Source organism: Pavona decussata, unplaced genomic scaffold (assembly GCF_977016875.1).
Source record: "Pavona decussata unplaced genomic scaffold, jaPavDecu1.1 SCAFFOLD_128, whole genome shotgun sequence".
Lineage (NCBI taxonomy): Eukaryota > Metazoa > Cnidaria > Anthozoa > Scleractinia > Agariciidae > Pavona > Pavona decussata.
Window position 1 is genome coordinate 2,391,828 of NW_028145542.1, and position 13,045 is coordinate 2,404,872.

Genomic DNA, 13,045 nt, shown 5'->3' on the forward strand with positions numbered 1-13,045 from the left:
TATGGGGAGGAGAAGCGAAAAGATTTGAATTCTCGAACAACAATCACCTGTTTATAAGCAAAGACGGTTTTGATAGATCTTCATATGTTTCTGTTTATATTGCTAATCATAGCATGTCACAGCGACAAACGGTTATTGGTCAACTTTTCCACAAATATATGGTCAGTAGTACAAGTCAAAAAATCAATTTCGTTCATATTTTGCTCATAGGTAGTCCCTAGTGAGAAACAAACTGAGCTGTAGTTAGTTTTTCAAAATACCGCTTCCTTTCGAGTAAATATGCGAAAAACAATTTTGTCTCAGTTGAGCTCAAAGTCCGCTTTCGGCGGGATGGAATTTTCCTTAACTTTCGACGGCTCGCGTATTAATCCGCAGACTGTTACTAACCTTCAAATGACATTTATTGCTTTATTAGGTCTTCCTCTTCTGTTTCACGGGAAAACATTTAAAACCTAAGTTACTTTTACGTCCGAAATAGGTTTAGAAGAACATGCTATAAATGCAAATTTTCAGCAACAACATTTAAGCACTAAAACATTGTCCATTTTGCCCATGGGCGATAACTTAGATTTCCCTATAATTACTTTCTAAGGCTTTACTATATACCTATTTATCATAACATAAAAACAAAGCTCTGGGTAAATGACCCGCTAGGCTTCAGATTATCATAATTTTCTTGAGATTTGGCAATCGAAGCGCAAAAAAGATGGCGAAACAAACAAACAGCTGAATATTAACTGCAGCCATAATGCAACGGACACTGTCTTTCTGTATCGCGCAATATTCTGTGGAATTGTTTGGTTTGGTTGTCCTTGAACATTGTCTTGAACTTGACTTTGATGATGACGCAGCCTGAGAAAAATCCTTGTGTAACAGTAAATCGAGGTAACTAGACACAGTGGTATAATTGTGGAGTTATAGTATGTTGATATTATTTCATTCCAAAGACACGTGTACGGCTATGGCACTCACAAGGGAGAAAACCCAAAAAACAACCACAGCTACATATGTTCGCTTTAAAGTTACAACTTGTCTGAATCTGAGTCTCAAAACAGGGCGAGAAGTCTGTCCACACTTATGGCAGACAATGTCAACAGAGACACTAAACAAAAAAAATACCCCGTTATAACTACTTGAGCAAATGTAAAGCGGCAAATATTCCATTTTTCGTTCACCATAGACATCCAGAGGGTAACGTTTAAAGGGTCCACAATGATGCCAACACAGAGATCCGTTGTTGCCAGGCTGCAAAACAACAGTTTGGAGGGCGGATGAAGCGACCTGTCCTTGTGAAGGGCGATAAGAATCAGAGTATTTCCCAGAAATGCAGTAATGGAAAGAAAATTGTTTAACACTGAAAGGATTATCAGCTGGTTATGTATACCTCCAGTTAATTCGGCCGTGCAGTACAGTTCTTAGTATGATATATGGATTCTGTCTCAGGTAAAATTTTTCCTCGTCATTTTACTGCACTGCTAGCTAGTGTCCAGGCAATTCAGTTTTATACGGCTCCTTTATGTATTAAACATTGGTGACAAAATTTCTTCGCTATGCCAAACTCATTTCAAATTAACTCAGTACGTTTATTAAAACATTGGCACAAAATGTCTTCGCTATGCCAAACTCATATCAAATTAACTCAGCACATTTATTAAGCCGCTTTGAATTTCATATCACTATCACGTAGCTGTTCTGTTCAGGTAACTCGAAATTAAAAATTTCCTTCCAAATTCTCCTTAATAACTTGGAAGCTCAAATGCTGTAAAGTTTTAATTATGAGCCCTTAGCTTAAATTCCTTCATTGGTCTGTTTTGTCACTTAAGCAGTTGCGTACTAACTGCGGGGATCTTTCTTCTATTTAATGTTTCACCCGCTGTTCTGCCCGCAGTTCAAATACATGTTTCATAAATTCATATTTAGGTATTGAAACGTATTTTTTTTTCTATAACGTAACCGTTCCGTGTATCCATTAGTGAGAAAGCGAAAGATCAAAAGAACAGCTTTTTAATTACAAGTAGTTCTTGTAATTCATGTTAAATTAAAGGTGGTTTACTGTGCTCACCGGTAACCATTTGAATCGCTTTACCTTTTGGAAATTAACAATTAAGAACGGTAAAACGCTAGTTTCTCCACTTGAATACCTTCTGTTTTCTGTTTCCTAATTTTTGCGATCGTTTACTGGACAATGAAGTAGTTAATCTTACTTTGCGTGACTTTGGAAATGTACTCTCTTCATTAACTTGTTTTTGGTTAAGACATTTTGGCTCCGTTTTTTATGTATTTTTCGAACACCTTAATGAGACAATGAATTAACTTTAAGGTAAAATAACCTCGTGGAATGGCTTTTCGCATGACGTTCGGAATGGCATAATGATGCGAGATGCGGAATGATGTATACAAATAAATTAACTGAAGAGCGCATTCTGTTTTCGCGCCAATTTTATAAGAGCAGCATCTTGTTTGATGTTGCGGACTGTATATGATGTTATATTACAATTTCAATATGCAGGCTGTTTTTGTCAGGTAGCAATAAAAATCTTTGTTGTGCATGTACAATTGCAAAAGACGTATATTCACCTAAAAAAAAAGATGCAACCCGCTTGGATTTTCTATGACTTTAGGAGAACCTAGCGGTTTATTTTGTTAGATATCTGTTGGGAAGTCGTTCAGTTCAATAAGAAATTCGGCTCAAGATGTTAAGGAAATCTACTTCGGCAAAATATCAGCTAAGAATTTCTAAATACTAGTTCTAATTTCTTTCATTCTTTGAGAGGCAAATAGTACTGAATGCTGGTAAGTTGTAAGAGAAGGCATTTTTTCTTAATTTTCACTGAGCGCAAAATTATTTACTCCTGATTAGTAGGGCGGCGAAAATACTCGCTCTTGATTGGCGAAGTGCATGCCCCATTTCGGCATGTAGTTCGTTTCTTCATTTTGTGTCTGAATTTCAACGAATTCTGGAAATCAAGTGCTGCCGCTATAAAAGAAATTCCTTAAGGTGAATGTTCGTGTTTTACAAGAAACAGCAAAACAATATTTGTGTCAAAAGCTAAAAACTTGGAGCGGATTTGTTAAGATGAACAACTGAAATCAGTCATGGCGACCAAGTGCTTTCACTTCGCTACTTCAGTCTTCTTCCAACGAACGATAACCGAGAGTAACAGTGCCTTTTGATGGGAGGAAGCAGCAGGTCAAATCAAAGTTGGTACAACAACTATGATGAAATTCGTTGGAAGAAATTACCCTGGAAGTTTCTTCTTTGGATCCACCGTTTGCTATTTTTATCGATCTCTGTTCGTGTTATTTTCAAGCGGCAAAAAGCTTCACAGCGCAGGTTAATCAATTAATTGACGTTGGTTTTGGGCTATACGGCGTACTGGGGCGCGTCCCCCGGTTGGTGGATGGGGGAGCCCTCCCTTTGGGGGGTTGCACCTGAATAATACGGAATAGGGTGCCGTGGACCAACATAGCCTAGGAGAAGCAAAACTCTGATTCCAAAACCGGGCAGGTGGAGCTCGTTAGCCTTGGCAGGCAGTTCATCTAGGAGACGGAAAACTCTGATTACAAACCCGGACAGATGGAGTTCGTTAGCCTTGGCAGGCAATCGTCTAGGAGAGGAAAACTCTGATCTCAAACCCGGGTAGATGGAAGTCGTGAGCCATGGTCGGCTATCATCTACGAGAAGGAAACTCCAAGTGAAATCACCCCTCCCTCCAGGCCGGGGTTAGACACAGGGCTAACAACCCTGTTCTGTAAAAAAGTCTTGTTACGGAAACAGCAACGAAGGAAAAGAACACTTCTAGGTGTGACAGGCTTCCAGAGTCATCGCAAGATACTCGTGTGATTGGCAGTGGTGAAAACCGAAGGGAAGCCACTGACAGGAGGATGGAAGTCTTAAGCGCCAAAACCAGAACCAGGATTGGTTTCTGGAATGTAAGAACCATGTATGAGACCGGGAAGCTAGCGCAAGTTACAGCAGAGATGAGGCGCTACAATCTACACATTCTTGGAGTCAGCGAGAGCCGATGGACAAGATCCGGTAGATACAGAACCAACACGGGAGAGACAGTGCTCTACAGTGGTAGAGATGACGATCAACACCACGAAGGAGTCGCAATCATCCTTAAAAAGGGAGTGGAAAAGTGCCTGATGGAGTGGAAGCCTATTAACAGCAGGCTGATGAAGATCAGATTGAGAGGCAAGCACATCAATACCACCATCATCCAGTGCTACGCACCAACCAACGACAGTGAGGAAGAGAGCAAGGAGGCTTTCTATGAACAGTTGCAGGCTGAACTGGAGAACACACCAGGACATGAAATGAAGATAGTGATGGGCGACTTGAATGCCAAAGTTGGAAGTAATAACACCAACTACGAGAGAGCCATGGGTAAGGAAGGATGTGGAAGCATGAACAACAATGGAGAGAGACTGCTGGAATGCTGCGGGACATACGACCTTGTCATTGGCTGGACTCTCTTTCCACACCCAGACATCCACAAACTTACTTGGTGTTCCCCCAACGGCAGAGACAAGAATCAGATCGACCACCTGATGATTAACGGGACGTGGAGGAGATCGCTGCAAGACGTTAGAGTGAGGAGAGGAGCAGATGTTGGCAGTGATCACCACCTTGTCACTGCAACTCTGAAAGTGAAACTGAGAAAGAATGGACCTGAGAACCAAGACAACAACAGTTTGATGTGGAGAAGCTGCGCGACCCCAAAGCAAAGAATGCCTTCATCCTTAAGCTGAAGAACAAGTTCCAAGCTTGGCAGATGCTGAAAACTACACCCAGACAGAGTCAGCCGGAATCGACACCGCTTGGAAGCAAGTAAGATCAGCCTACACACAAACCAGTGAAGCTTGCTTAGGAAGAGGACGAAAGAGGAGGAAAGAGTGGATAACAACGGATACATGGAAAGCCATTGAGAACAGGAGAACCCTTAAGAAGAGAGTGTTGGAGACCAAGTCAGAAAGGCTGGAAGAGAGGTACAAACAACAGTACAGGGAAGCTGATCAAACAGTGAAAAGAATGGCTAGGGCCAACAAGCGGGCCTACATGGAAGGCCTTGCAAGGGAAGTAGAAGAGGCCGCGGCCAGAGGAGAACAAGGACGAGTGTACAAAATCACTAAGCTCGTCAGCGGCAAGTACCGGGGATCTACAGACACACCCATCGCAGATAAACAGGGACGGATTCTAACAACAGAAGCGGAACAAGAGGCGAGATGGGCAGAACATTTCAGCGAAGTTCTAAACAGACCACCACCAATCGCTCCAGCGGATGTACAGGACCCGGCTAAAGACCTGGATGTAAACACAATGCCACCTGAGAAACAAGAAATTGTGGCAGCCATCAGATCCCTCAAAAACGGAAAGGCCCCTGGTCAAGACAGCCTCAATGCAGAACTCTTCAAGGCAGACCCAGAGCTTGCAGCGCAAGTTCTTCAGCCACTCTTTACAGCCATCTGGGACGAGAAACAACTTCCAGAGGATTGGACGGAAGGCGTCATAGTAAAGATCCCGAAAAAGGGAGCCTTGAGCAATTGTAACAACTGGAGAGGAATCACCCTCCTGTCTGTTCCAAGCAAGATCCTCGCAAAAATCATCATCAAGCGAATTGAAGAGGCAGTGGACCAGCAACTCCGAAAGGAGCAGGCCGGTTTTCGACCAGGAAGAGGGTGCACAGACCAAATATTTACTCTGCGAAACATCATCGAACAGTGCACAGAATGGCAGAGACAGTTGTACATCAACTTCGTAGACTTTGAAGAGGCCTTTGATAGCATCCATCGAGAGAGTCTATGGCGCATTCTCAGGGCATATGGAATACCGCAGGAGATTGTTCTTGTCATCAAGAGTTTCTACAACAACTTCACATGCAGGGTAGGAAGCAGCGAGACCAGCTTCAGCGTGAAGACCGGTGTTAGACAAGACTGTTGTATGTCTGCGATGCTCTTCAACTTGACAATCGACTGGGTGATGAGGCAGACAACATCAGACCAAGCGCGAGGCATCAGATGGACCCTCTTGACACAACTTGAAGATTTGGACTTTGCTGACGATCTAGCACTCATGTCGCATACCCACCAGCACATGCAGGAGAAGACATCCCGTCTAAATACCTTTGCACAGCAAGTAGGCTTGAAGATCAGCCAGAAGAAGACGGAGGTAATGATGCTGAACGTATCAAACCCATCACCTGTCACAGTAAATGGAGAAGATCTATCAACGACCGAAGAATTTACATACCTTGGGAGCACTGTCAGACATGACGGTGGGGCAGGCAGCGACATCAAGAACCGCCTCAGTAAGGCCAGAAATGCGTTTAGAATGATGAGCAACGTTTGGAAGTCATCCCAGTACAGCACCAAGACCAAACTAAGATTGTACCAGAGCTGTGTAATCTCCACTCTACTGTACGGCTCGGAATGTTGGAGGATGACAGAGAGCGACCTCAACAAGCTGTCCACCTTCCACACGAAAAACCTCAGAAGAATCCTACGTATATTCTGGCCTGAAACCATCTCCAACCAAGAACTTCTTGCTCGCTACAACCAGGACAGCATGGGAACCATCATTATGCGAAGACGATGGAAATGGATCGGACATGTCATGCGACGGGAGGAAGACAACATCACTCGCACAGCCCTTCACTGGACACCAGAGGGGAGACGCAGGCGAGGACGACCCAAGATCACCTGGCGTCGGACTGTGGAAGCAGAACTGAAGACCTTACATCATACCTGGGGAACCATTCAGAGGCTAGCTAGGGACAGACAGGAGTGGCTTAATTTTGTTGCTGCCCTACATGCCAAGCCGGCATATGGGCATGAGTGAGTGAGTAACATTTGGTTTAATCGCCGTTAGTTTATTCCTGGATTAAACCTGTATTTTCTGTCGATTACATGTGTATTAGAATCAACATTCTTGTCAGTTTTGTCTGTTTTGTACACTACGAAAGAATTAAACAATTTGTTTGTTTGCTTTGCGTACGGGTTGGAGTGTTCTTACTCCGGGACTGACTGTTTTATGACTAAAGGACCTCGAAAGGTTTAAGAAAATTTTGCCCTCTGCGGTATAAACTGTAATTCCAATGACAACTCGTAGAATAATAATAAAGGATTAACTGCCACTTGTATTTTCAAAATTTTCGCAAATTTGGGAAAACTGTGAAAATGCCGTGAAAATTTAACCTAATTCTACCCATCCTCTACTCAAAAACGTGTTTATGATGCGACATTTACTGATGAGTAATCTGTTTGCAGGCAAAGTTCATGAAATTGTGTTATTTTTAGCATGCACCGGCGAGAGTGAATTTTTGGCGTCACACCAAATACAAAAAAAGTATTATCTCCGCTTCCACAAGGTGCACCGAGACGATTAATACGGTAAAATACTGCCTTAACGGCTGGTATTCGCTTTAGTAATTTTCTCGTGCTCTGTCCTTTTGTTTCTCCGGCTGCCGTGCCATTCGAATCGGTAGTCCTGTGGTACTACATACGGACGGACGGACGGACAGACATAGCCAAAACAAAATTTCTCGCATCGATAGCTTACCATATTTTCTTACTGATGGTGCTACGCGTGCGCGCCTTCGGCGCGTGGAGCTCCGCTACTCGGGGGTTCTTATATGCGGATTTTTACTGTATTCAACACGCTTTGAAATCAGAACGTTCTTTTCGAATTTTGGTTAAAGATCGTACAGTGAAGTGTTTCCTGTTAGAATATTATCGGAACACCCCTGTAAACACCTCATTTACCGGCGTAGCCTAAGAATTCAAGGAATTTGAATCCAGACTGCGAGAACCTTGCTCCATTCGTTCTCCTTCGATAAATTCAAAATTGTTCTCCTTTATAGACCAAAAATATCGTATTAAAATTTTGAAGATTAGCCACGGGCTTATATGCCAAAGGGCTGTCTTGGTGAGAGATTTGGAGAGCTTATAACTGGGAAGACGAGAGAGCTTTATCTGCGCAATTTTACGGTAGTGGATTTAACGCTGGTTTACAAACATTTTTACTTCGTATAACATACCTCTGAGAGCACTGCAAGTTTACATTGGTGTCTGCCATTCCAATTTTTATTGATTTCTATAATAAGTTTAAAATAAAAATTGCATCATTGTTATACAATAAATTACCGTAAGATTGTAAGGGAGATCTGGTAAACTAGTGCGAATGCTTATAGCTTCGCGCTACAAAGAAATGCGAATTCATCTCAAAACTGTTACTTGTATGCAGTTAGAAACTACTTGACTAAAATATAGATACAAAAGTTAGTTAGCTCTGATATATTATATGTTTTTACTATTTTGTTTACCTTTACGTTATTATTATTAGTAGTCACAACTTTAATTAGTTTTTCTATTTCTCCCGTGAAGATTTCAATAGCCATCTTCCAGTGAGCCGTTTTCAAACGGATCAGTTGTCACTTTGCCAAAAACGTAACAAAATATTTTCGTCCACACAAGCATTTACGTGTCTTTTTCACCAGTTCACGCAAAAGCGTTTTTGTTTGAAAATAAAATAAAGGAAGTAAAAGTTTGAAAGAAATGTGATGGTATATTTAAAAGTATAAATTCTTCACTACCGTGAAGTGATCTTAATTATCATAAAATTTGGCGAACTTTTGTTTTGAGTTTCAAGAAGAATTAGAAGTGGTTTGAAAAGCTATATATCAAACACTGAAAGAATGTTTCATCCGATTTCCAAACACCTCGAAGTTGGTTTAAAAATCTCGACTGCACCTCGTTCATTCAAACCACTCCTCGGTGTTTGGGAATCAAATGAAACACTCTTCCTTGTGTTGTTGTTTTCTTTTCTTTTTCCTTTTTTTTTTTTTTGCGTGTTATTGAATTCTTACATTGTTTTAAAATATTAGGAAATTGACGTACATCATACATGAAATAAAACATTCACTGGCACACAAACACACTACACTGCATACGCGCTTGGTAAATAAAAAATGATTCATTTAATGGACACTGAATTTATTGTGTGATTTAGCAATTCTACTTTTGAGTTGATAGATTGGAGCGATCTTTGACAAGGGGACCTGAAAAGACGGTTTTTAAAAAGTGTTTATCTATAACCGTAGACAATATTATATTGTTTTAAAATAAATATTAAATGATTCATCAATCGAAAATCCTCATTACTTGTCCATAAACCAAACATTTTATCAACATCAGAAAGTGATTGTATCCTAATATTTTTGCTGCTGCACCAAATAATCAAGTCTGTCCAAAATAGTTTAATTATAGGGCATGAAATGAGTAGACGTTCTAGGGATTTGTCCCTAAGTGCGACAAAAGGAGCAACTTGAGGAGCTGATTTTACCCATGTTCTTGAGGAGGCTGTTCGTTACTAGGTACCTATTTAATATTTTATATTAAAACTCTCTTGATCTTGTGTCTAAAACTACTTCAAGGGGCAACTTGTAAATTTCATTCCACTCCAGGTGGTCATTTTTAAAGGTCTCTGTATACAGGTATTTTAATGGTTGCGATTTTTCAAGTAAATTCCTTACAGATCCTTCCAGAGGAAGCTTTGCTTGATCCATGAGATTCACTAGAATTTGCTTTTTGAGATCCAAATCTTCTTTTCTGATTAAGTTTACTATTCTTCCGAATACGTATATGTCATTGCAGAGGAATAGCATCCAGTACTGTCAAAAGCTCAAAAACGTCAGCGGGAGAAAACTTAGACCCAATCAAACTGCCCGTTGTAATAAATCTATTTTGTCTCAGTCACAAAATCCCCTCTTTAGGCCAATGAAGTGTTAAAGAAGGACTCACCACTAACACAAATAGCTTATTGTTCCATATGACTGTTTCTGCTATTTAGTCTGATGATGAATCATTTTTTTTACTTTGTGAGTTTTGTTCCTTAATATAATATTAAAACGGTATTATATCAATGATTTTTTTAACCTCAGGCCGCGATCTTGATCACAATCATTTTATGTTAAATGAGACTGACAAGTTTCAATTTATCATAAACTGCGAATTCCTGGACGAAAAAAGAACTTTCGTTTTCTGTGAAATGTGATCTGCGCTCTTCACCCTTTCCACTTCATCGTCTTCAACACATTGAATCATTCGGTTTTCACGAAAAAAATCTTAGTAAAATAGCAAATACCACAACTAAAAAAACTAGAACCTTCCAGTACATAGCACTGGTTTCACTACCCCTGCCCTCTTTCTGAGGCAAGCTACGGGTCTTGGTCGCGTAAATCACATTGCCAGGGGCATCTTCAATGGCTTTCTTGGCTCCTGTCCAAGTACCAGGTCCCATGAGGCGATATTGTGCCGGCGTACAAGGACCAAAAAAGCACCTCAGAGCCAAAGCAGGATCTCTGAATAAGAGCCACCACAAGTCTGGCTTGCAACCAACCTCATTGGCTATTTCATCACAGTAAGGAACGTAGTCAACCTGTGATAAAAACGAGAGAAAAAAGGAAATACAGAGTATTCCCAAATACTGCCTGCAAGCAAGCTCTCTTAGGGTGTGGGGTCAGGGAGTGAGGGAGATAAAGAGAGGTTATAAGGAAATCTCAAAGTTTGCAAAGTGCTCAAACAAGTTTATACAAAAATGTCAGTTGGTGGAGATTAGTTCATTGATGGCAATTCCTAATGTTTTGCATGGCTGGAAGTGACGAAAAACAAAATGGTGGAAGGTTTTTTTTTCTCCCTTCCTCCCTTCCTCCCTCCCTCCCTTCCTCCTTCCCTCCCTCCCTCCCTCCCTCCTTCCCTCCCTCACCTCCTCCCACCCTAAGAGAGCTTGCAGGCTAATTCCCATGAGAGAGGCAAATCGCATTGAAGGATGTGTTTCTCGTATGAATATCCCAGTAGCTGAGTGGTTAGAGCATCAAATCAGTGTGCATAAGGTCTTGGACTGGTCACACTCAGGCACTAAGATGCTTCCTTGTCCCATAGTCATGACATGTGAAAAGGTTGTAATAACCGGACCAACTGTGCTTAAATACAGTTTACCATATAACTGCAGGAGTTTAAAGGGCTTACCCCAAAAAAGTGAGGTCTAGGAAGAGACAACAACTACATTGAATACAACATCTTACCTGTATAGTGTGCCGTTTAGTTGCATAGTATCTCTGTGCCATTGTTTCTCTTTTCTTGTTAATGTCATCCATCATCACACTCTTTGGGGGGAGGGACTTCTTTCCACAAAAGACTTGTGTTGCCCATCGTGCTTGCAACTCTGTTATTGGAAAAATAGCTCCAAGGGGTTGAATGCACCCAAGAACAGCAAGGGTTGGTTTGGCAAGATTTGGAGGAAAAACATATTTGTACAATTCAACTTTGTTGTCATGTACAGGAAGAATAGACTGATCTACAAACTTAAAACCTATCTTGTATCCTGTACAGAAAATCACTGCATCCAAATCATTCACTTCAGAGCCGTCATCAAAGACAACTCCTGTTTTTGTAAAGTGGCTGACATTTGGCTTAACAACTATGCCACCAGTAATGATGCGATGAGGAAGATCATCATTAACCATTGGATGTTGGCCAAAAATAGAATGTTGGGGACGCAGGGAAAATAATTCATGATCAAATCTCTGATTTACTACTTTGTGGTAAATGTATCCAACAAGTTTCCTTGGTAACATAAATAGGTATCGCCTATTTCCCTGCTGATCAGCTGGCTCTCCTCCTTTCCCTAGCCGAGACAGAACCCATGCACCTCTGCGAGTACTGAGGTAAACTTTTGGGACATGACGACTGAGCTCAACAGCAACATCACCTCCAGAGTTTCCTATACCTGTTCACGAAAAAGAAATATCCAATCAACAACTTGTCAATATAAGTAAAAAAAAAAACTTAATGGGGACTTAAGTCTGTAACTGCTTCAAGGGTTCAAAATAAACAGGTTGTATTTTGTAACCAGTAAAGTTGTGTTGTGCACCTCACAGCTAATCTCCTTTCAGCTGTATTGACTAAACTGCAGAATGTAATCAGATAATTTTAAACAAATACACTGTAAGCATACATGTGCACTAAAATTGTGTCTGTGTTGAGGTGGCTGAACACAGTTTTCTAGTATGCAGGTGTTAGTAGAGTTAGTACACTAGTAAATGTTACCGGTATTTGCAAACCACGCACTTCTGGGTGCCAGAAATTAGCATGGTGCAAGATTTATAAAGAATGAATGTTGTTGAGCTAAATACCATTGTCATGGCAATATAGTGAGCTATTAACCTTGGGCCCACAGTAATTGGTGCTAGCTGTTGTGGTCACCCTGCCTTAACCCAGTACTCATTTATCTTCTGTTTCAAGTGTTATGTTCTGTTTATAGTTTTAAGTTTGAAGGCGAAGTCTAATGAAATAAAAAATAGAAAATAACCATCCACAAATAATACCGTGATTAACTGCAAACTTTGTTCAGACACTATTAAGGATGGTGTGTACTTATACCGTAGTATTTTTTCATGGTTTATGACTATGGGGAAAAAGCAGATCTCAGCAAGGACTACTGGAATTCCAAAAAGAAAATTTGGGTAAACATGCATTTTTTTTAGAAATAATATATTCATAGGCAACAATAATTCTAAAAAGCACCAAAATACAAAGCAATGATTCAAATAACCCTATAACGAATAGCCAAGATCTCCTTTTCCTGCAGAGTCATAAACCATGCAAAAATATCTATGTTTTAGAGGGCACCACCATTAAGAAACCCAACTTTCTCAGACCATTGCGAGAGGCGCAGAGCGTATGCGCAGTAGCAAAAGAAAGCACTGTCCTTAAGCTATGATATTGAGAACTAACCAAATTTAAGGGGGGCTACCTTAACTGAAGACCAAGAGTTATTGGTAAGGGACTAGGGCATTTGGTATACTATATTTTGCAGTGTTTTGTGCTGCTACATTTAGATGTAAAAGGGTGAACATATGACGTTTAATAAATGTCTCTGCAAGCAGGTAACTAGTGCTATATGTCACCAACCACATATCCAAAAGAAAAATCTCTCAAACTCAGAGAAAATTAAGTGGAGTTCTGATATTTTTCACAAGTCGGA

General features: G+C 40.7%; 2 protein-coding genes across 4 annotated transcripts in view; both read right to left on the reverse strand.

The window, feature by feature from the left end:
* The window catches only part of LOC146468936 (deoxynucleotidyltransferase terminal-interacting protein 1-like), a 120,273-nt gene that overhangs the window by 59,747 nt on the left and 47,481 nt on the right, over positions 1-13,045 (reverse strand). The gene's annotated exons all lie outside the window — the stretch shown is intronic.
* The window catches only part of LOC146468938 (flavin-containing monooxygenase 5-like), a 50,101-nt gene that overhangs the window by 35,625 nt on the left and 1,431 nt on the right, over positions 1-13,045 (reverse strand). For 2 of the 3 annotated variants that reach the window (XM_085124016.1, XM_085124015.1), the window contains exon 2: positions 11,085-11,788. In XM_085124016.1, the coding sequence (XP_084980142.1) occupies positions 11,085-11,788 (704 nt within the window). Of the gene's footprint in view, positions 1-8,063; positions 10,439-11,084; positions 11,789-13,045 lie in introns of those variants that run through there. The other variant, XM_085124017.1, reaches the window with a different exon arrangement.